Here is a 26404-nt window from a genome sequence, read left to right on the forward strand (position 1 = left end):
GCGCGAGGGGGCCCCGGGGCCGGCTGGGGGCCCGGAGGGAGGCGGGATTGCGGGGAGGGCCCGGGGCCGCCCCCTTCCGCCCTGCCCGCCCACCCGGAGCTCCAGACGAGGAGGCAAAAGCCGGCGGCGCTCCCTGCGCGCGCTACCTGCTCCGCACGCGGATCCTACCTGTAGAGTCCGCGGGGGACGGGGGGAGGGCGCCCCCTCCGAGGACACCGATCCTTTCTCCTCCTCCGAAAACCTCGCGCCCAGCTGCCCGCGTCTCGGACAGGTGGCGCTGGGACCCCGGGACAGGGCGCCAGGCTTGCAGCTGGTGACATGTAGATTCTTTTCTCTGCCACCCCCCTTCCCCGCGGTCCAGCCTCGGAACCTGGGCGCCCTCCCGCCCTGAAAGTTTGGGGTTGGGCGCCATGGCCAAGATCAGCTCCCTGAATGTCCGCGTGGTGGAGGGCCGGGCGCTGCCCGCCAAGGACGTGTGAGTACTCCCGGAGCGAGGGGCGTACGGGGCACGGGGTGGGGTGGGGGTCGCCCGTTCCGCGTGCCAGGGAGGGTCGGTGAACTAGGCATGGGCTCCTGTCTAAGACGCTAAGACCTTGTATTGAGGCAGATACACCTTCATGGGGGGAGAGGCCGCATGCCCATCGCTGCCCCGTGCCCACGTGCCCGCCCTGCCCCCCAAGGGTGGATGTCTTTGATCCTGGGATGTACTAAAGGGCCTTACAGAGCGTCAGCCGGAGATTGGAGCGGATTCTATCGCAGCTGGGGGTGGGGATGGGGATGGGGATGGGGATGGGGATGGGGATGGGGATGGGGAGGTGTCGCTCCAGGCTTGGGTGAGCTCCTATCAACAAAAGACGGGGGATCCAGGTGGCCCAGCATTCCTCTGTGTGCATCTGGGGTTTAGATTTGCGGAGTGTCACCAGATGGCCAGCCCGCCAGCCTTGGGGGGAAACTGGGGTGCTTTTGACCCAGAGCCCCCGGCTCCCCAGCCAGTAGCTCCCAGCGAGTGTGGGCCCTCCCTGCATGTTGAGCGGCTTGAGGAGCTAACCCCCCTCCCCCGGCAGCCCCCTCCCCACTAGGTGTGATGGGTCTGGAGAACCCTTGGGCCCCCTAGTACCAGTCCTTGGCTGGGCTTCCCGGGGGCTGAGTCAGCAGTTGCCGGATCAGCAGAATGGTGGGAGGGGTCCCCCTCCTGCTTGGCCTGGAGCCCGGAGAGGGTTCTGAGGGTGTCAGCACCTGGAGTAGGTCTGGGATCCTTGGCAGGACTTGGGCTGTTTGACCTTGAACCTGGTTCTCTCTGGGTCTCCATCTCCCATCTGTGCAATGGGAGCCCTGGCCAGGGTCCCCAGCCCCGTGCAGCCGGGAGGGTGGAGGGCCAGCTAGGACTTACCCCGCGGCCAAGGTGAGCAGGAGCCTGGGTGCTGAGCCTTTGCTCTGCCCGCCTCCCCCAGCTGCGGGCCCCCAGCAAGGAGTACCCTGCCTTGGATTCCACCACCTGCCCCCTCCCTGACACTGCGGCGTGTCAAGGGGGGCGCTGCTTAGAGCTCCTCCATCCTCCCCAGCCACTCCCGATCAGCACCGCCCTGCAACCCACAGAGGCCGAGGGCTCGCTGTGCAAATGCGGCACCTGGACAAGCCCTGCCTCCCTCCCTCTGAGATGTCCTCCCCGCGCCCCGAGAGGAGAGACCCCCGAAGTGTTGGGGCAGTGAAGCCAGGAGTGGGGGCCTGGAGGCTGATGGAGGCTGGTGAGGGCCTCGAGGGAGCGCCATCTGTCCCGCCTGCGAGGGAGCTGAGTCACGCGTGGCTGCCATGCCACCCTCCTCCCCATGTTCCTGGGCCACGGCCACGCCCTCGAGCAAGGGTAGGGAGTCACTAAGCCCCAGTTGGGGATCTGGCCACCCTGCCTCAGTTTCCCTGGCTGTTGGCTCCCTTCTTCACAGGCGCTCTCCTCGGAGATTGCTGGGATCTCCCTGCCCACGGGGACTCAGCTAGGGCGTGCTCTCTCGCCCCTCTCCTAAGGAAAAGGCTGGATTCTTCCTGAAGCCTCCCCAGATGTTAGGGCGTCTGGACTTGGCGTAAGAGGAAGACTCAGCGGATGACTTTAGAGTTACTACAGTCATTGATAATAGCAGCTGTGCCCTGGCTGATTGCTCAGTGGTTAGAGCATCGACTTGTGCACTGAAGGGTCGAGGGTTTGACTCCTGGTCCAGGGCACAGGGTTGCAGGTTCGACCCCCGGCCCCAGTCCGGGCACATGTGGGGAAGCTATCAGTCAATGTGTCTCTCTCACATCAATGTTTCTCTCTCTCTCCCCCTCCCTCCCTTCCACTCTTTCTAAAAATCAATGGGAAAAGCATCCTCGGGCGAGGATTAACAACAACAAAAATAATAAAAACAATAGCTGTAAGTCACCGAGGGCTGACTAGGGACCAGGTTCTGCGCTTAGCATTTCCTATGGTTCTGTTAGCACTTCTATTTTACAAATGGGGAAACTGAGGCCCCGAGTGGCAAAGTCACTTGCCTGAGGTCACGCAAGCCGGGATATGAAGCCTGACCGCTCCGTGCACACACCAGGCTGGGCAGGCCACGGCCGCAGGGCCTGCTTTCCCACGCTGGGGTGGGGCAGCGGCCGTGGAGAGGCCAGGCTCTGGAGAGGCTGCAGCCCCCTCCCGCCGTTGCCCCTACCTGATAGGAGCCTGATAAGGCCCTCGTGCGTCAGAGCCTGCAGCTGACGTGTGAGCTCGGCTCCCATGAGGGGCCGGGGGTCAGGCGGGGTTCACGGGGGGGGGGGGGAGGGGGGGCGTGTCTCCCAGCCCTTTGCTGGGGAGAATCCAGCCCACATCCGCAGTTGGGGAAACTGAGGAACGGGAGCCTGCTTTAAAGAAGCTCAGGGTTAGAGAGCCCAGAGAGAGAAATGAGATGGAGGGGGTTACCCAGCCTCAGGCATTCAGGGAGCACCCAGGTGGGGAAACTGAGGCCCAGGGCACTCCAGGGAAGGGGGATCAGAGGGGAGAACCTAGAGAGGAGCTGAGAGACACAGGCCAGTCTGAGATGTGCAGGGCGGGGCCCAGATGGAGGAATGAACGCACTGGAGCGCCCAGCAAAGGGGGCTCAGGGAGGAATCCCGAGAGGAGACTGAGGCGCAGGGAGGGCTCAGCCAGCAGACAAGCCTCGGGTTGGAGCCAGCTCCCAGTGCCAGCGTCCCTGCTCCTTGGAATCCCTGAGGCATTTGTGGATCGGGGGCCAGCGGAACTGAGAGGAGGTGGCAGAGAGAGAGGGTGGGGGCCGGGCATGGAGGGAGGGCCATTTGGGCTGGAGGCAGCCTTGGTCAAGAGCTGGTGCGCTGAGCCCTCTGGACCTGGGCTTGGGTCCTGCCTGCCAGGGGGGGCTGGTGGAGGCGTGAGGTCTGGGTGCCCTGGCCTGTCTGCAGTGAGAGCTGCTGAGGTCCGTACCTGCTGACAGCTGGGCAACGTGTGTCCCCTGCCCAGGGGACCCCACTGCCATGCAAGGCCAGAGAGGCCAAGCTCATCGCCGAGGCTCTGGGGGCGCCTGGGCTGCCTGCACCTCGTGCTCCTTAGTTCCTCTGCCCCAGGGGGTGGATGTTAATGTTCTTCCTGATTCTTAGGGCAGAGGCTCTGAGGGACACAGAGGGGCGGGGCTGGCCGGGACCCCACAGCCAGCAGGTGGGGAAGCAGGTGTGACTCCCCCGCACGCACTGGCTTCGGACTTCCTGGGACAGGGCCTCTGCACTTCCTCGCTTGGTGCCTCAGTGTTCTATTTCTGTGGGTCGCAGTGGGCAGGCCGAGCAGCCATGACATCCTGCTGGTCCCCAGCCTCGTAGCTGGACTTGCTGTGTGACCCTGGGCAGGTCCCCTCCCCTCTCTGGGCCTCAGTGGCACCCTCCTGTGACATGAAGGTGGTTTGGGGTCCCCGCCCATGACTGCCCTCTTAACCTCCTCCTTCCGCAGGTCTGGGAGCAGTGACCCCTACTGCATAGTGAAAGTGGACGACGAGGTGGTGGCCAGGTGAGGAGTGGAGGCCGGGCAGGGGCGAGGCGAGCAGGGCAGGGGCCGGGGGAGGGGCTCCTTCTAGCCCTGGGGAGTCCAGGCACAAGAACCCACCAGGAAAAGAGGGGCGAGGGGGGAGGGCGATGCTCACGCCAGCGGTGGACTTGCGGCCTGATGGTGGGTGCTTTGTGCCCCACCAGCTCCTCTCCCCACCCAGCCCCAGCTGGCCCGCACCTTCCCCCTGGACTTGACGATGTCCCTGCCGGCTCCCGGGGCTGACTCAGCGGCTGCCAGCCTGTGCCTCCCATGGTGGCCTCCCCGGGGGCGGGCATCTCACGCTTGGCTGGGCGGGCTGGTTCCGGGCCTACTTGCTGGGTGCTGCAGGCACGGGGTGTGTGTGCGCGCGCCTGCGCCCAGCGGGCCTGCCTGAGTGTCCATGGGGGTGTTGGAGGGCTGGTGTCCAGATGTACGTGTCCCTGTGGGAATGCAGGCTCACCACGTGTAGCAGTGTGTGGTCTGTGTGCATGTGTGCCCACACACACGGGCTGCCCTGTACACACGTGCGCACCACTGCCTGCTTATTTGGGTCCACAGGCACCAATGTGAACACCCGCGAGGGTGTGAGGGTGTTCGATGTGTGAGCGAGTCTGGGCAGGGGGCACATCGGGCTGGGTCATGCTTGGTTCCCACCCCCGCAGGCCGATCAAGGGACAGCTCTCAGCCCCCGCAGGCCTGAGGGGTGTGGGTGGGTGGATGGCTGAGGCCTCGGTTCCTATGGAGACAGCAGGATTCAGGATGCTGCTGGCGTGGTTCCGGTCCAGATGGACTGGGAGCTGGGGGCAGGGAGCCCATCTGGGGGCAGGTCAGCCTACAGCGCCCAGCTGACCCCCTCCCTCATCCTCTCCGTGCTCACGCTGCCCCCTTACCCACAAACCCACAGGCTGATGTTCCTTGTCACAGCGGGCTGCTGTCCCCGCCCCCCGCCCTGGGCTCGGAGGAGCATCCCACCTCAGGGGCTGGGGAGGGGCTTCCAGCAGGGAAAAGGCAGGGTTAGGGAGAAGAAGTGTCCAACTGATGGTGGTGCCTGGGCTAGGGGGCAGAGCGTGGTGCATGTATGGGTGCGTGTGCACACTCACGCTCTGTTGGGGAAGAGTGTGCAAAAGGAAGCATGGGAGTGGCAGGTGTACGAGCCAGATTTCGCAGCCATACATTTGGGTGTGTCTCACTGAGCACGGAGGTTCTTTGTTCTGGGTTGGGTAAAGGGAAGTGGGTCTGCAGGGGTGTCGGGGTGAAGATGCTCTATGTGTGTGCCTGTGCCTGAGCTTGTCTTGGTCCCTAACCCTGCTGTGGTTCCCCCTTGCTGACTGAGGGCTCTGGCTCCTGCTGACTTACCTTCTGGCCCCTCACACTCCTCCCTTTCCAACCAGCACCTTCCTGTTCCTCAAAAGTACCAAGCTCATCCCTGCCTCAGGGCCTTTGCACGTGCTGTCCTAGCCATTGGGAATGCTTGTCCTCACCCTCTCTCCCCACTTTGCCTGAATAGCTCTTGCAGAAAGCCTTTCTGGACCCCTCCAACCCCCACTCCCTGACCCAACCAGGTACTAACCACAGCACAGGACTCTCACTGTGCCATAGAGCTCAGGAGAGTGCGCCTGGCTGCTGAGGGGGCTCGGAGGGAGCATGGGCCTTGCTATCTCTTCCTCTGATTCCCCCAGAACCCTTATGCCTTGGCACCCCGTGAATGAATGAATGGATGGATGGATGGATGGAATCATGTGTGTTGTTGGTTACTGTGTTTGTGTGATTCTATATGTGTATCTGCTGTGTACGTATGTGAGTGTGTCTGTGGGTTTGTGTGACTGTGTCTGTTTTCTTTGTGCATGTCTACATGTGTCAGTGTGTAGAAACGCATAGATTTGTATTTCTAGAAGTTTCTGAGGCTGCATGTGTGTGTCTGTGTCTCTGGCTTCCTTGTGGTATCTCTGAGTGTCTGTTTCAGTGTATCCCTGTGGGAGTGTGTGTGTGTGTGTGTGTGTGTGTGTGTGTGTGCCGCGCATGTGCACCTGGGTGCCCAGGTGTCTGCAGGTTGTGTGGCCCAAGTCCCCCCAGCCCCCTGTGCCCCCCTTTGCAGGACGGCAACTGTCTGGCGGAGCCTGAGCCCCTTCTGGGGGGAGGAGTACACGGTGCACCTGCCCCTGGATTTCCACCATCTGGCCTTCTATGTGCTGGACGAGGACACGGTGGGGTATGTGTGCTGGGACCCAAGCCTGGGCATCTGAGGGGAGGCGGACACCCCAAAGCAAAGTCTCCACCTACCTACCCACCCTTGATGTCCATCCCTTTCCTGACCTGGACCCTCCCCTGCCCCCTTTCCACAGGCATGACGACATCATCGGCAAGATCTCGCTGAGCAGGGAGGCCATCGCCGCTGACCCCCGAGGTGGGCGAGGGGCGCCGGCCCTCAGCCGGCAGAGGGAGGAGGGGTGCCATGCCCAGAGTGGGCGTTGCAAGGACAGAGCAAGTGTCATGTGAAGCACAGAGCCCTCCGTGGAAAATTATTTCAGTTTCTGTTTTTAAACAGGACAGACATGTGGGGGAGGCGGGATGTGGAACATCACTGGTATGACGGTGCATGAGGAGGAGTGGGCAGGTGGTCAAAGAAGGCTTCCTGGAGGAAGGGGCAGGAGTTGGGCCTTAAAGGTGCTTTGGCAAAGAGGCGAAGGCCCGTCTCCATGGGTTCTCTTCTAGGGCCAGGTGTGGGCGGGGCCAGATGGAGGATTGTGTGGGGGTTGATCGGAGATGGCCCTCGGTGCCTGGACCTTTTCTTGGAGGTACTGGGGAGCCATTGATAGTCCTTGAGCAAGACAGCGGAGAGAGCGGAGCCATATCAGAGGAGGACAGACTGACAAGAGAGATTAGAGACATTTTCAGAAGATCTCTGTGCTGCTTTGTGGATACTGGAGCACAGTGGGACGGGAGCAGAGCTGAGAGATCAATTTGGAGTCGGTGCAATAATCAAGCGAGAGAAAGCGGACACATCCTGCACTTGGGGGTTGGAGTGGAGACAGAGGTGAAGTGGAACTTTCATTTCCAGCAGCCCGGGGCACTACACCTTCAGAAGGGCCCTCCTGCTATGTGACAGTGAGCTCCTGAATTAGATGCGGTTCCTAATACATTGTTGGACTTGCTGTAAAGAAGGAAAACTGCCCAGTACTCTCCTCCCATCCCCCAATCGTCAGCCAAACTTAACAGGGAGCGGTGAGCAACAGCGAGGGAATAAGGAAGGAGTTCCCCGAAAGTCAATGTCAGTATCTCATCTGCAGTCAACAGGCTAAATCTTGAGCTAGGGCGAAGGCAGATGGTACTGACCCCAAGACTTCCCCGTTAGACCGAGACCCTTAAAGAGGCCCAGAATGAGCAAGCACCTCTCCTCTCCAGGGATAAGCATCCTCGTGCTCGGTTTCCCACAGAATGAGATCAAACAAACATGAATTCACAATCAAAGATCATCGCACACACAACGCCGAGTACATGGTAGACGCTTAACAAATGTTAACGCCTGTGCCCTCCAGGAATTGATAGCTGGATTAACCTGAGCCCTGTGGACCCGGATGCCGAGGTGCAAGGGGAGATCTACCTGGCTGTGCAGATGCTGGAAGATGTGCGGGGCCGCTGTCTTCGCTGCCATGTGCTCAAGGCCAGGTATGGTCCTGGTGTGGGGTGTAGGCGGCGATCTGAGAATGAGCAGGGACCAGCAACCAAAGGCCAGACCCTCAGGATGGCCAGACATGAGCAAGGAGGTGTATTAGTCAAACTGTAAGCAGTAGACACCCAGTTCACATGGACATAAGCAGACTGTCTCATATGAATGACATGTAGCTTCAGGCATGGCTGGATCCAGGTGCTCAAAGGGTGACACCAGGACTCTGTAGACACAGATTCCTCAGCTGTCTTTTGTGTTAGCTTCATTCTAAGTCTTTCCCCAGGTGGGGACAACGTTGGCCCCAGCAGCCTCAGCTGCCATCCTAACAACCTGGCAGCCCCAACTGAAAAAGAACTTCCATCTCTTACCATTTCCAACCCGTGGAAGCATTTCTTATTGGCTCAGTCTGGGGTACCTGCCTGTCTCTGAGTCAGTTACACTGACTGACCTGTCAGGCCTGAGTCACAGCCCATTCCTGGAGTGGAGGGAGGGTCAGCCCCGAAGACATCATGTGGGCTGGGAGTGAGGAGGGGAGGAAACCCCACAGTGACCCTCCAGGGGCACCAGCTCATGGGATAGCCCTCACTCCTCCTGCCTGCGTGTCACTCTGTAATCCCCTTTCTCTCTCTGAGCTCCCCCATTATTCTGCTTCCTTAACTACTTCCCCTCCCCCATTCCCCTCTTATCTCCCATCTTGTCTTTCTGCCTTTTTTCCCCCCACACCTTACTCCCCCAGCCTTCCCTTTTAGACTGATTCTTGCCAAGGTTGGGGAGCATCTCAATTTCTAGTTTGCTGTGTGACTTTAAGTCCTTTCTTGCCCTCTCTGTGTCTCTCCCACCACCTCCAGATTTCTGTCCCCAGCTGGGGATCCCTGGAGTCTGGATGGAGTACTGGGGGCGGGAAGCATGGGGGGTTTTGGGGGGGGGGAGAGGCAGGGGACAGGAGAAAGGACTCAGCATGGGACAGGGGCTCCTTATCTGCTGTTCGCCCAGGGCCTCCTCCCCAGCCACAAGGCTGTGCAGGATTCTTGCAACAGGAAAGGGACCGACTGCTGTCGCTTAGCAACTGGGCTGGCTCCTAGGAAACCAAAGAAGGCTTTGGATGCCGAGCATGGGTGGGAGAGGAGCAGCAGGAGGAAGATCCTCTGGGCGGGGGGTGTCTCTAGATTTGGGGGACCTCAGGAAGGAGGAGTGGGGAAGGCTGATTGGGTTGAGACTTTTGGGTTGTCATGACAACCAGAGGCAGGGGTCTCTGTCATCCTTTTTCTTGGGTCCTAGGCAGGTGTGGGCATGGTGTTTGTTGAATGAATGACTGATCTGAGCCCTCACCAGCTGCCAGCTGCTATGCTGAGCCCTTTCCACGCGTCATCTCATTTACTCTTGGCCCCCTGAGGTCTGTTATTACTCGCGTTTTCCAGATGAGGAAACTGAGGCTCAGGGAGGTGAGTGGCTATTCATTCCCGTGTCGCCCAGACAACGAAGCACAGAGCCAGGCTTTGGGTCCTGGCCTCTGGTCTCCCATCCAGGGACTCCTTTCTCCTCCCCACGACACCTTCGTCTGCTGGGCGTTGTGATGCAGGACCTGAGCTTTCTGTGCCTCAGTTTGCTCATCTGGAAAATAGGGGCATTACTAGTGCCTCCTCATAGGGCAGCGTTAGTCAATAGGACGGGCTCCCCGCTGGGTCCCTACCATGGAGCAGTTTATCACCTTGGAAACCAGGGGCACTCGAATGGTCTACCCTGAATCTACTTTCCAAGGTCCAGTTTGGGTTTTGGTCCTTGAGGGTCCTGTGGTCCCCACTCCCGTCCTCATCTGTCCCCAGGGACCTGGCCCCCCGAGACATCTCCGGCACATCGGACCCATTCGCACGTGTATTTTGGGGCAGCCAGAGCTTGGAGACTTCGGTGAGTGGTGGAGGGGAGCTGGGAAAGAGTGGGGCACCGGGTGGTGGGGTCCCAGTCAGCTCTCTCTTCACCCCCCTCCTCCCCCAGACCATCAAGAAGACTCGCTTCCCTCACTGGGATGAGGTGCTGGAGCTGCGGGAGATGCCGGGCGCCCCCTCCCCGCTGCGGGTGGAGCTCTGGGACTGGGACATGGTGGGCAAGAACGACTTCCTGGGCATGGTGAGCCCCCCCCAACACTCCCCATGGCTCCCCACGGCCTCCAAGGGGGAAGAAGGGGAGATGGGCTGGTACCCCGGGGCTCAGAAGGGTAGAAGTGAAGGCTGCCTCACCAGGTCCAGGGAAATGGAGTCCTACGGCCCCCTTGTACATTTGGGGAGACTGCGGCTCTCAAAGGTGCAGGAAGCTGCCAAGGTCACGGGTGGGCCCATATCCTGATTCTACAGTGAGAGTACCTGGCATGACCATGTGCTGGCCCCGTGCTGCGCGCTTCTCCAGCATAACCTCATTTACCCTCCGGGCCACCCTAAAAGGCTGGGGTGGGGAAACTGAGAGAGGCTAGTGGCTTTCCCACGGTCACATGACTAGGAAATAGCAGAGCTGGGATCTGAGTGCAGGCCTCTCTTACTCCAGAATCTAAGCCTTTGCCTCCTCTTCCTGGAAGCACTGGGGTCAAGGTCTTTCTCTTGGAACCTCAGTTTCCCCATCTGTACAATGGGTGCATTGTTCCTGCCTCTGGGTAGCAGTGCAGGTATAGCAGGGCTGATAGTTTTTAAAAGGAGACAAGATTAGAGCAAATAAGGGGGAGGCTTGGTCATGCAATGCTGGCAGTGCCTGAAATGGTTGAAAATAGAGTTACCACGTGACCCAGCAATTCCACTCCTAGGTCTGTACCCAAGCAATGAAAATATACACATGTCCACACAAAAACTTGTACATGAATGTTCACAGCAGCATTGTTCATAATAGCCAAAGCGGAAGTAACCCAAATATCTATCAGCAGCCGAATAAATAAACAAAGGTGCTATAGCCTACAATGGAATATCATTCAGCCATATCAGTGATGGCGAACCTACGACACGCGTGTCAGCACTGACACGCGTAGCCATTTCTGCAGCGGCCGCATGCCGAGGATGAAACATTTGCGAAATAATGTTTTTTCCTCAAAGTGACACACTACCCGAGTTATGCTCAGTTTTTTGGCGAAGTTTGACACACCAAGCTCAAAAGGTTGCCCATCACTGAGCCATATAAAGGACCAAAGTACCGCCCAGCTGGTGTGGCTCAGTGGTTCAGCTTTGACCTATGAAGCAGGAGGTCAGAGTTCAATTCCTGGTCAGAGCACATGCGAGGGGTTGCAGGCTCCATCCCCAGCAGGGGGCGTGCAGGAGGCAGCCCATCAATGATTCTCTCACATCATTGATATTACTATCTCTCAATCCCTCTCCCTTCCTCTCTGAAATCAATTAAAAAATATTTTTAAAAAGGAACAAAGTACCGACAGATGCTACAACATGGATGAATCTTCAAAACATGCTAAATGAAAGAAGCCGGTCTAAAAAAACCCCACACGCGATGTGATTTCATTTATAGGAAATGTTTAGAATTGATGAATATATCTATGAAGACAAAATAGATTAGTGGTTGTCAGGGGCTGGTGAGTAACTGTTAATGGGTACAGGCTTTTGGGGGGCTCATATGAAATGTTCTGAAGTTCGTAGTGATGTTAGCATAAGTCTGACCATACTAAAAGCCCTTGAGTGATACACTTGAAATAGGTGAATTGTATGGGGCACAATTATATCTCTATAACGTTATTTAAAAGAGGGGGTGGGGCTCGGGGGCCTTCGGGCTCTTTAAGCTTTGTGATAGATGCAATGGTGTCCCCGAACAGAGCTGAAAACACACCCAGTCTGACATGCTGTCTCCAGCAGCTGTGTGACCTTAGGCAAGTCACTCCACCTCTCTGAGCCTCAGTTTCCTCAAATAAACGTCCCTGGAGGCCTCAGTGCCCTGGCAGGGCTCATCATTTAGGACTCAGGGAGGGAGTGTCACCGGGGTTGTGTTGATGGGACACAGAGGGGGAGGAAGACGTGGCCCCTGGCAGGCTATGCCACCCCGCCTTGGGCGGGCAGTCTGAGCGCTTCTCCCAGGGCTGGGCGGGGCTGGGCGGGGCTGGGCGGGGCTGGGCAGGCCTCCGCTGAAGCTCTATGTGTCCCCGCACAGGTGGAGTTCCCCCCCAAGGTCCTGCAGCAGAACCCACCCAACGGCTGGTTCCGTCTCCTGCCCTTTCCCAGAGCGGAGGAGGATTCTGGGTAAATGTGGGAACCATGCTGGGTACCATCTTCAGCTCGTGGCGGGTCCTCATGGGCGCCCACGTCAGCCCACAAACCATCACCATGGCGCACTGTTCATTCATTTAACAAATGCCTGTGAATGTCTCCCAGCTGTGTTTACACATGTCCAAACGAGCTCACCTTTAGCCCACCCACCTGCGAACACGTCAGTTCACACCTGTTGAGATGTGATTAGAACCCTGGGTCCTTCCATGCCTGTCCACTGTTCACACTGTCCATTCCTGTCCACTGGTTTGTACCAGCCCCATTGTTCACACTGTCTGTGCTTGTCAAGGCCTGTTTAGACCTGTCAGCATCTGTTCACACCCCTTTAGACTTGGCCACGCCTGTTCACAGCTACCCACACTCACCTTGTTTTGCAAACATCCATGCTCCTTACCTGTGTTCTCACCTGCCCACCTCCGCGCCGGCCCGTACATTCTTCCATCCGTACATACGTGTGCTCTGACCCGGTCAGGGGGAGCCTGGGTGCCCTGCGCCTGAAGGTGCGCCTCCTGGAGGACCGCGTGCTGCCCTCCCGGTGCTACCGGCCACTCCTGGAGCTGCTCATGGAGTCGGTGCTGCAGCCAGCAGAGGTGGGCGCGTCAGACAAGCACGCACTTGGGGGCTGGGGAGGGGCTGGGGAGGGGCTGGGGGAGGATCCGGACCCTGGCCGCCCTGCTTCAGGGAAACCTGTCTGAGCTGCTCCGGAGTCCCAGGCCCCGGCCAGCTCGCCTGCCGCCTGTCCTTCCAGGAGGACGTCTCCAGCCCCCTGGCCGTGCTGGAGGAGCTGACCTCCGGGGACTGCCGCCAGGACCTCGCCACCAAGCTGGCGAAGCTCTTTCTTGGCCAGGGTCTGGCCGGGCCCTTTCTGGACTATCTCACCCGGCGGGAGTTGGCGCGGACCAGTGAGTTGCCCACAGGACCCCTGGACAACACTCCCCCAAGGATGAGTCACTGGGGGACTAAGAGGGGTGCTCAAGCAGAGGACAGGGCTCCTGTGTGTGTGTGTGTGTGTGTGTGTGTGTGTGCGCACACACACACACACACACACACACACACGTGTGGTTTTGTTACTCTTGAGCTGTGTGACCGCAGGCTGATTGCTTAACCACCCTGGGCCTCGGTACTGTGAACGGAGCTGATGTTGGGGTCTCCTCAATCCCTGAGGCTAGAAGCATCCTGACCTCCACCTTGGGTGGGTGGGGTGAGGTGGATCATTCCCCCCAATCCCAGAAAACACTTCCTTCTGCCCTCCCAGCCGACCCCAACACCCTCTTCCGCTCCAACTCCCTGGCATCCAAGTCCATGGAGCAGTTCATGAAGGTGAGTGGGCGAAGGCCTGCTGGGGCCCAGCAGCTTCCTCAAGGGCCCCTCTCCCTCCAGGGTTTACCTGGACCCCGAGCTTGGCTGGCTTCAGGCGGCAGTGGGCAGCTGAGCTGGGGAGCTGGCGGCAGGTGCCTGGCCTCTCACCCCGAGTGGCAGCCCGGTAGTGCCCCCACCCAGCCCTTGGGCATGCCTTGGCCTTGCTCTGAGCGTCTCCCTGCATGGTGCCCCTGCCCCCAGCTCAGGGGCCCGCCCCGGCCTCGCCCTCAGCCCCACCCCGTGTGGTGCCTCCCGCCCCCAGCTCGTGGGCATGCCCTACCTGCACGAGGTCCTGAAGCCGGTGATTAGCCGCGTCTTCGAGGAGAAGAAGTACATCGAGCTGGACCCAAGCAAGATGGACCTGGGCCGCACCAAGTGAGCAGAGCTGAGGGGGGACCCTGACCCCCGACAGCCCCCCCGAGCCTTGTCAGGCCGGGCCTGTGTCCCTTGCTAACCCCTCCCGGGCTCCCCCGCCCCCCTCACCCCGTCCCCGGTTCCCCGCAGCCCTGCCTCCCACCTCAAAGTCTCCCCTGCGGCACCTCAGTCCTCACGCTGCCTGGTGTAGTGGTTCCGGGCAGGGCTCGGAATCTGAGCTCCCTGGGTTCAAACCCCGCTCTGCCACCACCGGTGTGCAAGTCACCTCGCCCTGTGGGGCCGTGAGGATGAACTGAGTCGTGCACGCACCGCCCGGCGTTAACTGATGCTCCCCAAGCACACGGGACTCTAATTTCTCGCATTGCGGGGCCCTGCGTGCAGGGGCGGGGCCTGCGTGGCCTGCGTGCAGGGGCGGCCCGGGAGCACTGGATGCGATTGGAGGATGCCAGGCAGTGGCTGGATCACTCCACGCCCCTGTGGGCTCCTCTTCTCTTTCCGGGACCTTTCCCCCCTCCAGCCGGGGTGGGCGGGCGTGTTCCCGCCAGGCCATGAGGCTGGTTGCTGGGCAGCCCATCGGGGACTCTGGTGGGACAGGGGAGAGCCTTACCGTTATTTTGGGCCCTGCCCAGCAAGTGCTGCCCACAGCTTCTGACCACCCTGGAGGCAGGCACCAGGACCCCTTTTTCCAGGTGAGGAAACAGCCTCAGAGAGGGGAGGTCACCCGCCTAGGGCTGCACAGTTGGGAAGAAGTTGCACAGCAGGGATTTGAACCCAGGCCCTGAGCACAAGGGCGGGGTCGGTCTGTGAAACCCCAAGGCAGAGACTTTTCCCAGCACACCTGGCAAGGATGCAGCAGGGCATCCAGCGCCTGGGCAGTGCAGGGTAGTAGCCAGACCCGAGGGGGCAGTCCTGAGTTCTAATCTCGAGTCTGCCCCGTTTGCAAGGAGACCTCTCTGAGCCTCAGTTTCCTCATCTGTTAAATGGGCTACTTAGTCCATCAGGTCGCCATTAGGATTAAATGCTACAATGTCAGAGGCATTAGCTCCTCGGGTCCAGGACACGGGGGGCGGGGCAGGGAACCCGCAGCCTGGCTTCTGCGGAGGTCACAGTCTGAGAGTGGGCGGCACAGACCCTTCACCTGGATGGGAACAGGAAAGGAAGGAACGACATAACTGCAGATAGGAAACTGCTACTCCCTCGTCCGCTCAACAAAACAAGTGTGGAGCACCTACTGTGTGCCCGGCATGGTCTGAACACTGAGTTCACAGCAGAGGACACGTGGACACAGATCCCTCTTCTGGGGGAGACAGATCACAAACTAAAGAAGAAGCTTCCTGCAGAAGATCGGTGTTACGGAGGAAAATGAAGCTGGGGAGGGTCGAGGGAAGTGCCGGGAGCAGGGGCGGGGCTTGCGGGGTTCCATAGGGGTGGCTGCAGGGACAGCCTCACAGAGAAGGGGACATTTAAGCAAACACTTGAAGGAGGGGCGGGAGAAAGTCATGTGCAGGCAGGGGGAACAGCAAGTGCAAAGGCCCTGGGGTGGAAGCGTGTGTCTGGCGTGTCCAGGCTGAAATGCATGTTCAGGGTCTGGGATGATGTGCGATGGGGGAGGGGTGGCCTCTTTGAGGAGGTGACATCTAAGCTGAATGTGGGGACAAGAATGTCCCAGGCAGAGGGAACAGCACGTACGAAGGCTCCAGACAAGAATGAGCTGCATGTGTTTACGCAGCAGCCAGGAGCCCTGGGAATGGTAGGAGGGGAGGTCGCGGAGGTGGGGGGGTGGGAAGGTGGGCGCTGTCTGAGCCCAGTGGGGGCCGCTGGAGGGTGGGCAGGGGCTGGGCTCTGAGACAGTCACTCCATTTGCTCCCCCAGGAGGCTCTCCTTCAAGGGCACGGCCTCAGAGGAGCATGTGCGGGAGGCCAGCCTGGCGCTGCTGATGGGCTACCTGGGGCCCATCGTGGATGCCATCGTGGGCTCCGTGGGGCGCTGCCCGCCTGCCATGCGCCTCGCCTTCAAGCAGCTGCACCGGCGCGTGGAGGAGCGCTTCCCACAGGACGAGCACAAGGTGGGCCGGACGCTCCCATTGGGCGGATGGGGAGACTGAGGCTGGGAGGGCAGTAGCTTGTCCAGGGTCACGTGGAGAGGCAGGACAGAGGCAGGTAGACAGAAACCGGGCTGCCACGCTAGAGTACTCTGTGGCCCATCCCTGGAGCCTGGGCTCAGAGCTCTTGACTTATGCCGCATCGCTCCCCACTTCCTGTTTACGGATGGGGAAATTGAGGCCCAGAGGGGTAAAGAGCCTTGGCCTCCAGACTCCCAGCTGGGGTGTCTCCTTTCTCTCGCTCAGTCCCGGCTGAGGAGTGGCCTCCAAACTGGGACGCGGCTTGCTTTACGCCCCACTTTGCCGGGCTCTCGCCTGGGCTGCCCAGAGGTGCTAAGTGGGACACAGGCAGGGAGGCGGGAGGGAGGGAGGCGGGCTCCCCAGACAGTCTGACCCTTGCGGGTGGAGCCAGTATCAGTGACACCCAAGTGTACCCCGTTCTCACCCCCACAGGGGGAAAGGCCTTGGGCAGGGAGCAGGGACTTTTTCCGGCCCACAAGTCTGGATGGGGCCAGGGGAGCCCCTGGCCCTGCCTCCCTGACACCTGTTCCTCCTTCTCAAAAAGGAGGAAGTCACGTGCTGATGCCGAAGGCTAAAATTACCCGTGGGGGCGGTTCAGGGTTCCAGAGGAGGGAGGGAGGGGCAGCTCCAGGTCCCCAGCCCCTGGCGGGGCTCACTGTGGCCAGGAGTTGGCACCCACCAGGGAGGGCATTGCCTCCTGTGTGAACACAGCCCCTAAATAAGCTCCGGAACTCTCTCAGGCTAAATATAGCCCGAGTAGGAGAGGCAAGTGGGGAGTGACTTGGGGGGAGCCAGATGCACCCAGATGGAGACACACCCTCTGCTGTGCTGGGGGAACCAGCCTCACCTGGCGGGGGGCAGGCCCAGGGTTCGCATGGACAGGCCACGCTTTACAGTTTGTACAGGGCAGAGGCTGGGGCTGCGGGTGCCCACGGGACAGGCTCTGGAGCCTCAGTTTCCTCATCTAGAAAAAGGAGAGAATAGTTTCTACGCCATGGGATGTTTGAAGATTAAATGTGATGGTTCGGGCTCAGTTCCTGACTAAGGGAGCGCTCCGCAGTAGCTAGTGTTGAATGCAAGAGAGTGTGGTGGAGAGCTGGGAGTTCAGATCCTGCTTGGGCGCAGACTTGGTTCTGCCACTTACTGCTGTGAGGCCTTGGGCAAGTAGCCTTCCCTCTCTGGGCTTCAGTTGCCTCCTCCGTAAAATGGGGGTGAAATGCCACCTGGGTGCGTATTAAATAAACAAATGTATGGAGACGTGTCTGGCCTGTTGCTATTCACTATCACAAGTCATAGATCTGAGATTGAATCCTGCCTCCTTTGCTCATCAGCTGTGTGACCTTGGGCAAGTCAGTTGACCTCTCTGAGCTTCTGCTTCCTCATCTGTAACATGGGAATAATGACAATGCTCCCTTCATAGGACAGCGACCTTAGCAGACTCAGGATGTTTGGCTACATCTGCTTGTGCAGAATTGGTATTATTACTTCATTTTCCAGAGGGAAACACTGAGGCCCCAAAGGAGAAGCCTCCTGGGCAGACCAGGATGGCCTTCTGACCCATCTCCCATTTCACTTCCTCAGTTTCCACAGGGGAGGGGATGGGTCTTGGGGTGGGGGGGGCTCTCACCTCTGCGTTTCTCTGCAGGACGTCAAGTACCTGGCCATAAGCGGCTTTCTCTTCCTGCGATTCTTCGCACCTGCCATCCTCACCCCGAAGCTGTTTGACCTCCGGGACCAGCACGCAGACCCCCAGACCGGCCGCTCACTGCTGCTGCTTGCCAAGGTGCCGGCACTGGAGGCCCCGTCCTGGGGGCGCTGAGTGAGGGGAAGCATGGTGGGAACAGAGCGGGGAGGCCAGGCCTTCAGGAGACCCAAATGAGACCCAGAAACACCCGACTGAAATGCCACCATTAGCTCTCATCCCGAGGGGGAAGGCAACCATTACACTCTCTAATTTCCTCTTTGGAAACAAATACCTACTCTTCCAGGAGGAAAGTGGGAAGCAGGCTAGTAGTCCTTTACACCTTAGTATGAATTAGACCATCCTTGGCCAAGTGGCCACATTTTGAGGTTCTGATGGGCTCCAGATATGCATGATAGGATCAGGCAATCCTTGGTGTGGGGACCTGGGCTCAGGAGGGAACAGAATAATAAGGGCTCTGGGGGTGTATGTCTGTCCACAAGGAGGGACAGATATTGCCCAGAGCAGGTGCTGCTTTGAGATTTCTTTGAATACTGATGTGGGAGCCAGGACTCTGGGACTCTGTTCTGGGTCTACAGAGGGCTCCGCCCCTGCAGTGACCTTGACCCTGGAATCCCCTGCTTCTTTGCTCCAGGCTGTGCAGAGCATCGGAAACCTGGGCCAGCAGCTGGGCCAGGGCAAGGAGCTGTGGATGGCCCCGCTGCACCCCTTCCTGCTGCAGAGTATCTTACGTGTGAGAGACTTCCTGGACCAGCTGGTGGACGTGGATGGGGAGGAGGGTGAGTTCCGGTGGCCCTGCCACGTCTGGCTTGTCACTCCCCTAGACCCCTGGGACCTGCCCTCCCTCTACCCCTCCCCCACCCCTAGCACGGAGCCTGTGGACCTGTGCGTCAGCTAGTCAGTCAACTAACATTTCCTGGCACCTACTGTGCCATTCCAGCCGATGTGGAGATGTAGGTGGGGATTGTGGCATGGTGTTCACGCAATGGACAAACATCTGTTAAGTGCCTGCTATGTAATAGGCACTGTCCCATGAGCTGGGGAAACAGCAGTGAGCAAGACAGAAGAAAGTCCTGCTGTCGTGGAAGTTTTATTCCAGTGGAGACAACAGGCTGTAAATAAGAGGACTCAGCAAATCATGGTGCGTTAGGCAGTGACAAGGGCCAAGGAGAAACAGTAAAGGAGGGAAGGGAATGTTGGGGTGGGGGTGGCCAGAAGTAGTCTCCCTAGAGCAAGAGTGAAACCCTGAAAGAGGACGGAGAGCAAGCCATGAGGATCCTGGGGAAGAGTTCCAGGCCGGGAACAGCCTGTGCAAAGGCCCTGAGGTGGGGACGGGAGAGTAGCAGTGAGGAGGCCAGTGGAGAGGCGTGAATGGGGCGGGGGGCGGGGGGAGCGAAGGAGGGATGAGGGGCCAGGTTGTGTGGGGCTTTGTAGGCAGTGGGAAGGATTTTGGCTTTGACTTGGAGTGCAATGGAGCCGCAGGGCAGTTTTAAGCAGAGTTGGGGTTGAGTCCATATCACAATGTGGGGCCCAGGTCACGAGAGAGTTGGGTCCAAGTCGCATAGGAGCAACCTGTGGAAACGTGGAGCCGGGTGTGGCTGGGGGGGTCCCTGTGGTGCTGGGGAGGAGCCTGTGTTGGGCTCCGGGAGAGTGGCTGAATCTCAGGCACTCACTCCCTGGACTGACTCCGCATGGCATGGCTCCCCCTGCTGGCTGCCTGCGACCCTGCCTGCAGGTCCCACAGGTAGAGAGGAACCAAGGCCAAGTGTGTGCTCTGCGCCCAGCCATCAGTGACACCCCGTCCCTATGGCGGGAGTGGACTCCTCCTCCTGCCTCTGCGGGAACAGAGAATCATGCTCATCCACGAGGCCCTGGCCACGCAGTGCCTGGATGGGAAGGTTCACTGTCCCCCTCCCCTTTTCCCAGAGGCTGAGGGCCCAGCCAGGGCCCTGGTCCCGCCCTCCGTGACCGTCCGGGAAGGCTACCTGCTGAAGCGCAAGGAGGAGCCCGCCAGTCTGGCCACACGCTTTGCCTTCAAGAAGCGCTACTTCTGGCTCAGTGGGGAGACCCTCTCCTACTCCAAGAGTCCTGAGGGGCAGGTGGGCCTGCAGTCCACCCTGGAGGCGCCTCCCGTGGGGGCCCCTCTCAGAGCGGCCTTTGCACCCGAGGGGACACTGAGGCCCAGGATGGGCAAAGACTTGCCCCAGGCCCCATAGCAACCTGGCAAATTCAGATTCTCAGGCCAGGCTCTGCTCACACCCTTGGGCCCAGGTGTGAGGGCCCAGGCCAGGGACAGGCGTGCACCGACACACACTCCCCAGCAAACGCCCTCCAGAGTGTGCACTCTCCCCAGACGTCCCCTCCCCGATGTGGACACACACGGTGCCGATGCTTCAGCACCCTCAGCTGTTCCCAGCCGGGTCTCTGCCCACGGACCACGGAGACTCACGTCACATCGGATCTGCTCACGGAGAGGTCCGTGCCCGGCTGCTGGGCACACACAGCCAGGCGCCCGCTCACTCTCATTCATTCGTTAAACATTTGTTGAGTTCCTACTGCCCACGGGGCAGTGCGCTAGGTACGGACAGGGCACACAGCAGCAAACAAGACAGAATCCCTGTTCTCACGGGGCTGCCATTCAAGTCCAGCACAAACACACTGGGTCCGCCCACTTCTGTGTGCGCAACATAAATAGCAGCTAACGGTGGAGAGGGGCCAACGTGGTGTCTCTACTCGGTCAGCAGAGCGTAGATTCTAGAGTTCAACTCCCTGGGTGCCAGTTCTGGCTCCACCGGGTGAATGACATCTTGCGCCTCAGTTTCCTCATCTGCAAATTGGGGAGAATAACGGACCCAGCCGCGGGAATGTGTTGGGATGACCAAACATCCCAAGTGCCACGTCAGGGTGAGGAGGAGGATGGCGGTGGTGATGGTGGAAACTGATGCCCAGGGAAGTTGTCACTGAATTAGAGCGCAGGGCAGGACCAGGGAGTCATGGGACAGCTGAGCGGGGATGCGCACCAATCAGATACACGAGGCTCAATGTCCCCCTCCCACCTCCGGGGACACCACGTGGTGCACACACCCAGAGGAAAGCTGCCCCCCCCTCCCCCCCGCTCAGCTCCCAGCCCACCCCGCGACAACCCTGTCTCCCAGATGCGCTCCTCCATTCCCGTGTCGCACATCCGCGCCGTGGAGCGTGTGGACGAGGGCGCCTTCCAGCTGCCGCACGTGATGCAGGTGGTGACGCAGGACGGCTCGGGGACGCTGCACACCACCTACCTCCAGTGCAAAGTGAGGCGCCGCCGCCGGGCTGGGGGGGCGCAGGGCGTCCCCGGAGTCCCACCTCACCCCTGACCCCCACCCACTCCCTGCAGAATGTGAACGACCTCAACCAATGGCTGTCAGCCCTGCGCAAGGCCAGCGCCCCCAACCCGGACAAGCTGGCCACCTGCCACCCCGGTGCCTTCCGCAGCGCGCGCTGGACCTGCTGCCTCCAGGCGGAGCTCTCAGGTGAGGGGGCAGGGCGGACGCAGGCCCCGCCCTCCCCACCTGCCAATCCGCTGTCGGGGCTCGCTGAGCAACCCTGAGCAAGTTACTTAACCTCTCTATGCCCCAGGCTCCTGAAGTGTGGGATGCGGTTGATAACAGTGCCTTCCTCCTGGTTTTGTGAGGATTCAATGTGGGGTGTTATCCTGTAAAGCACCCACTACGCACCAGGCATCTAGTGGTCCACAGACAGGCATCAGGCCTGCTCTTAAGGAAGACAAGTGAATAACCAGACACTTGTAATACAGCTTCCTAAGTGCCAAGATGAGGCTTTGGGACTCCAGAGAATGGGTAGGAGATCAAGGAGGGCTTTCTGGAGGAGGCGCTGCTTCGATGTGACCTTCAGAGAGTAGGAGTGGAGCAGTGAAGCTGGGTTCAGGGATGGGGTAAGGGAGGGTGTTGCCGGCGAGCAAAAAGGCCTGGACCGGAGGCAGAGAGGGTTAGAAGGGCCCCGTGTGGCTGGCGCCTAGACTGGGGGAGGCTGGAGAGAGGTGAGGCCACTGCTCTGCTGGGCGAGGGTGGAGGCCGCAGGGCTTGAAGTAGAGGCAGAAGGGGCAGGGCTTGGCGACAGCCTGCCTTGGGGGCTTCTGGGGGGGGGGATGAGAGGGGTTATGGGTGATGCCGTGTCCCCTCAGCTGCTGGTTGCAGCCACACACACTCGGCCGTCACCCTGGGAGACTGGAGCGACCCACTGGATCCCGATGCTGAGACCCAGATGGTGTATCGGCAGCTGCTTCTGGGGCGGGACCAGCTCAGGTGGGTGCCCCCATCCCACTTCACCCCCATGACCAGCTGGGCCAGCTGCCCATGGAGGCCTCCCCTACTCAGCTAGTCATTCTTTCCATGCGCATCCGCTGAGGGTGGGGCAGGGGGTGGGGCAAACTCAAGGTGAGGGTGGGAAGCACCCTCAGGTGGACCCTAATCCCTGGATCTTAACATCTTCTAATACCAGGCGCTCCGGAGACACTGGCCCAGACCTTGGCTGTGCCCCTCCCCCTTCCTGGTCACAGGGTCATTGTTACCCAGCGACAGAGATTTGTTCCAACTCATTACAGAGTGGGTTCTGAAGCTGGCCTGTGTGAGTTCAGATCCCGGCCTGGCCATGTGCTGGCTGTGTGGTCTTGGGCAAGTTGCTTACCTTCTCTGTACCTCAGTTTCCTCTTTTGGAAACTAGGGTAATAGTCCCCAGCTCATGGGGTTGTCCTGAGGGTCAAATGAGCTAACACAGTAGAGCCCTGTCTAGGTGCCGGCCACATAGGTAGCTTTCGATGAATGGTAACTATTGTGATGCTGTGCAGCCTTAGGCAGGTTACGTCACCTCTCTGTGTCTCGGTGATCATCAGTAAACGGAGGTAATAGTAAGCACCTACCTCAGGTCCTTTTTTGTGATAATTGAATAAGTTAACCCATGCGAAGGGCCGAAGGGCCGAGAATAGTGTCTGGGACTCTACAGACATTGGCTGTGATGAGGATGTGGGTGGTGCTGGTTAGTGAGAAACCTGAATGTCTCCTGCAACCAGCAGAGAATCCCTAAGGCAGGGACCGGCCTTGTCTTTCTCCCTCTCAATTTCTAGGATGAAATTCCTGGAGGATTTCAACACGGATTCAAGTCCGGAGGCAGACAGGGAGGACTCCGGTGCCATGGAAGGTAAGGGTTAAGTTACGGCGGGCCCTTTCCTTTGCGCGCTCTGACACCTCCCACAACCTGCACGTAATCCCTGAGACCTCCAAGCCCCTCTCCGGTATCCACCAGCAGGCCCACGGCTGTGTGTGTGGGTTCTAGTACCTTTAAGGATTCTCACGGCACAAGGCAAATCTGGAGCCCGAGAAAGCCACGGGGTGTGGGTTCTGGCAGCCTGCCCTGCCCTGGCTAAGCCCCTGGGGCCCCCCCTTGTCTCCCTCCCAGGGGCCTGTCCCGATGCCCTGGCCGGGCAGAGAGAAGCAGCTGCCCGCCTGCTGGAGGTGCTGGAGGACCTGGATCGAGCCCACGAGGAGTTCCAGCAGCAGGAGCAGGGGAAGGCGGTCCCGGGTCTCCGCGGGCCCTGAGGAGACCCCACAGCCAGCCTGGGAGGAAGAATGAGGAGCCGCTGGGCCCGTCTCGGCACACCCTGGGCCAGGGGTCTCCTTGTGGCTGTCCTGCACCTTCTTTGTCGATGCTGAGGCTTCCGGAGACCTCCTAGTCCCACGTGCCCTAAGCCCAAAACCTGGCGCCTGGAGGCAGGGGGCCAGCCTAGCCCCCAACGAGTCTCCCTCTCCGGGTTGAGGCAGACTGGAGTGGTGGGATAAGGGACCTGACTCAGTTGGCTCAGCCTGAGGTCTCTGCTTCACGGGACTGGCCTCTACCCACCCCCATGAGGCTGCTGGATACAGCTGTACCTGAATCCCTGATGCCCACGTGGCCTTGTTGCCCCAGGCAAGCACTAAACGGGCTCAGCCCTTCCTGTTTTCACGTCTGCCAATCACTGTAACCTCACTGATCCTCCTGAGCTGGGCCCTTGGCGGACGGTCCTAACCACAAGCTTCCAGAATCAGGTGTGCAATGTGCAAGACCCAGACAGACCCTTGGAGTCTGGGACACCTTCAGCCAGGCTCCTTGCCCCTCTTTGAGCCTCAGTTTACCCTGTATACAACGAGGAGGGAGTGACTTAGACATAGCTCCGGAACCAGGGAGTTTCTCAGACTGTGGCCCAAAGTCTCCCCTCCCCCCGGGGTGTCTGCTAGAAATGCAGCTCCCTGGGCTGCACCGGGATCTACTGCATCACAATCTGAAGGAGTGTGGGTGGGAGGAGTCAGGATTCTTAACAAGTTCCTCAGGTGACCTGGATGATCATGGGGTTTGAGGATCACGGGGCTGGGCGATTTTACCTATTAGAGTTTGGGGTGAGAGTCTGTTTAAGAATGAATCCCAGAGGATAAAATGTTTGGAAACACCCAACGGGCAGACCTGGTAGGGTCTCCAAGGACTCTGGTTTTGTGTGACTACTGTATAGGGCGGGACAGAAACGGAACCTACCTGAATTGGGAGGTGGAGCAGGATGCGGCGCTATCCCATGTGTGGCCAGCAGGGGTCGCTTGGAGCCGCAGCACCCACCACAGCCTCCTGGGCATTCCTGGCTGTTGCAAGCGCTGATCAGAAGCTTGTTGCAGATCCTGGGATGTGTCCCCGGCTCTTCTCTCAGTGGACAGAACCTGGCCCTCCTCCTCCAGGGCAGAGACTGGGGTTCTGAGGTACCAAGGAGCTGCTCATGGCGCCTCCCAGCTTTCTCCCATATTTTCCCAGAGGCTCTGAGCTCCCAGCCGAGCCCCTCACTCCTAGTAATTGTACCGGGGAGCACTGTGTGCACTGCTTGGTGCCCCTGCCCGAGAGCAAACCCTACCCTCTGTCCTCTTGGGTAGGTCTGCCTCTGCCACCATCACACCCTCTGCCCCAGGACAAGAGAATTATGGGAACCCTGCCTCGCCCGCTGCCCAAGGCCCAGAGGGGCAATGGGCCTAGGGTCGTCATTGGTTGGAAGGTCCCCAGGAACAGAGCTACCCCCCCCCGCCCTCCTTCCTTGGCAGGAAAAGACAGGGCGAGGAGGAGAAAGACCGTTTATTTCTCCACCCACAGTGGGTCTGGTAGGTTTTCAAAAGAGCAATCACGGGCGTCCCTTTAATTCTTGGCTGACTTCCACCGTGGCAGCCAATCCACAGAGGCGGAGCTGGTGAGTTGCCTGGGCAACAGGCCCCTGGTTGGTGGAGACCATGAGCCACCCCGCGGCCCACTCCCAAGCAAGGGGAACGGCCTCTCTGCTCTCCGGTCTGCTTTTTCAGACCTGCTAGCTCAAACCAGGCCTCCTCCTCCTCGCTCCTGAAGCCAGGAGCTCCAGCCTTCGGAGCTCGACGACATTGGAAACGATTCGGTGGGGAGGATGGGGCGGGTGGGAGGAGAGGCGAACAGTGAGTGCCTTCATCTGGGACAGACAGGGGCCTGGGGATGGGCGGGGAGGAGGAGGAGGAGGTCAGGGTCCCAGAGGATGAGGCGACACGAGCACAAAGTAAGATCCCTCTAGCGCCCCCTCTCTCTGGCCTGCCGCTTTGCAGAACTGCGCAATAATCTGGGGGCGGAGACGGTGACACAGACGGGCTCAGCCGAGCGCCCCAAGCGCCCCTTTGTCCCCCAGGAGCCCCAGCAGGTCCCGAAGTGCTTGGCCCGAATCCTCCTGCTGGCAGACGAGCTTGCACGGAGGTGACAGACACACATGGGATCCGCACGGAGGGTCACAGGGGTCTTCTGTCTCTTCCCCCCCGGACCGGGGGCAAGTAGAGGCACGTGGGTGCGCGTGCATGTGTTCGGCAGGACACGTGTTCGTGTGCGGGGTGGGACTCCGTCCTTGTGGTAGGGAGGTCGCTGTGGTTTCCGGGGCTCTCCCTGCGGCCCGCTCCGGGTCGGAGCTGGCTGGGCCGCCGTCTCCCCATCATCCCCAGTGGCCACCAGCCCCATTTCCAGGACGCGTCCGGCTTCTTCCACGGGCTCCTCCCCAGCCCTGAACCCGGGCCACGAGGAGGACACGGCTGGCGGAGGGCGGCCTGCGCTGGGCCAGGGGCAAAGCAGGAGGGAAGGTGGGCGGCCTGGGGCCTCAGGCTTTGGCCGTGGCCTCGGACACGCCCTGGGCTGTGAGCTCGGCCAGCACGTTGTCTAGGTAGCTGGCGTCTGGGTAGCCGTGGCCCGTGAGGTTGGATCCGAACTCGGTCTTGTGGTGGATCTCGTTCCACACCACGGTGTCCGACTCGCCCGTGGTGTTGGAGGTGCCGATGGTGAAGATGAGCCTCCGCTCCCAGGCGGTGATGAGCAGTCGCAACACCTGGAGAGCCGGGTGATGGGCGGGGTCAGAGGCAAGCCCCGCCCCTGGCTCCCTCCAGCCCCGCCTCCCCTCCCTGAGCCCAGCAGGACGCCCTGTGGCCGCTGGGCTTGGCCGTTCCCTTCCCAGGACGGACTTGTTCCAAGTTATCTGCCTGTTTCTTCCGGGGTGAAGGAAGGGTCTCAAAGCGATGGCCCTCTGCAGTTTGGTTTGGACCCCACACTACGTGACTTCGTTGGCAATATTTAAAAAAATCAGAATTTCTGGCTTCTCTCGAAAAATAATAAGTAGAAGCAGACAACACCTATAGTGTGGTGGTGAAAAGCCCGGACTGCGTGGGTTCAAGTACAGGCTCCACCACTTACTAGCTGTGTGACCTTGAGGAGGTTACTTGCCCTCTCTGAGGCTGTTTCTTCATCTGTAACATGGAGCCAAGACCTTGACCTCAGCAGTGCCTGGCAGGGCTAGACGCACAGTAGGTGGTCATGTCCCTGCTGGTGGGGG

The 26404-nt window shown here is 59.9% G+C and overlaps 2 protein-coding genes across 4 annotated transcripts in view; one reads left to right on the forward strand and one right to left on the reverse strand.

The window, feature by feature from the left end:
• Positions 1-261: 261 nt before the first annotated feature.
• Positions 262-23504, forward strand: RASAL1 (RAS protein activator like 1). Of its 2 annotated transcripts, XM_079763110.1 has the most exons (22): positions 262-475; positions 3968-4024; positions 6138-6251; positions 6385-6446; positions 7579-7708; positions 9533-9614; positions 9702-9833; positions 11838-11926; positions 12426-12543; positions 12702-12855; positions 13209-13273; positions 13575-13687; positions 14317-14376; positions 15560-15752; positions 17455-17592; positions 18146-18290; positions 19438-19610; positions 20667-20804; positions 20888-21023; positions 21695-21815; positions 22634-22707; positions 22966-23504. In XM_079763110.1, exons 1-22 carry the CDS (start codon positions 411-413, stop codon positions 23103-23105), a joined length of 2499 nt encoding a protein of 832 aa, XP_079619236.1. In that variant the 5' UTR covers positions 262-410; the 3' UTR covers positions 23106-23504. The 2 variants fall into 2 exon arrangements, with proteins under 2 accessions (XP_079619236.1, XP_079619237.1); XM_079763111.1 differs by lacking the exon at positions 14317-14376.
• Positions 23505-23644: 140 nt separating this feature from the next.
• The window catches only part of DTX1 (deltex E3 ubiquitin ligase 1), a 32624-nt gene continuing 29864 nt past the window's right edge, over positions 23645-26404 (reverse strand). For both annotated transcript variants that reach the window (XM_079763113.1, XM_079763112.1), the window contains one exon: positions 23645-25903. In XM_079763113.1, coding sequence (XP_079619239.1) covers positions 25679-25903 — 225 coding nt within the window. In that variant the 3' untranslated portion in view covers positions 23645-25678. The remainder of the gene's footprint in view (positions 25904-26404) is intronic.

This window comes from Cnephaeus nilssonii, assembly GCF_951640355.1.
Source record: "Cnephaeus nilssonii genome assembly, chromosome: 22".
Lineage (NCBI taxonomy): Eukaryota > Metazoa > Chordata > Mammalia > Chiroptera > Vespertilionidae > Cnephaeus > Cnephaeus nilssonii.

Bases quoted from the DNA above. Each gene is read 5' to 3' on its own strand.
- RASAL1 (XM_079763110.1), top strand. From the start codon at position 411: ATGGCCAAGATCAGCTCCCTGAATGTCCGCGTGGTGGAGGGCCGGGCG. The intron at 6,252-6,384 runs GTATGTGTGCTG...CCCTTTCCACAG, and splicing joins CTGGACGAGGACACGGTGGG to GCATGACGACATCATCGGCA. The intron at 12,856-13,208 runs GTGAGTTGCCCA...CTGCCCTCCCAG, and splicing joins GCGGGAGTTGGCGCGGACCA to CCGACCCCAACACCCTCTTC.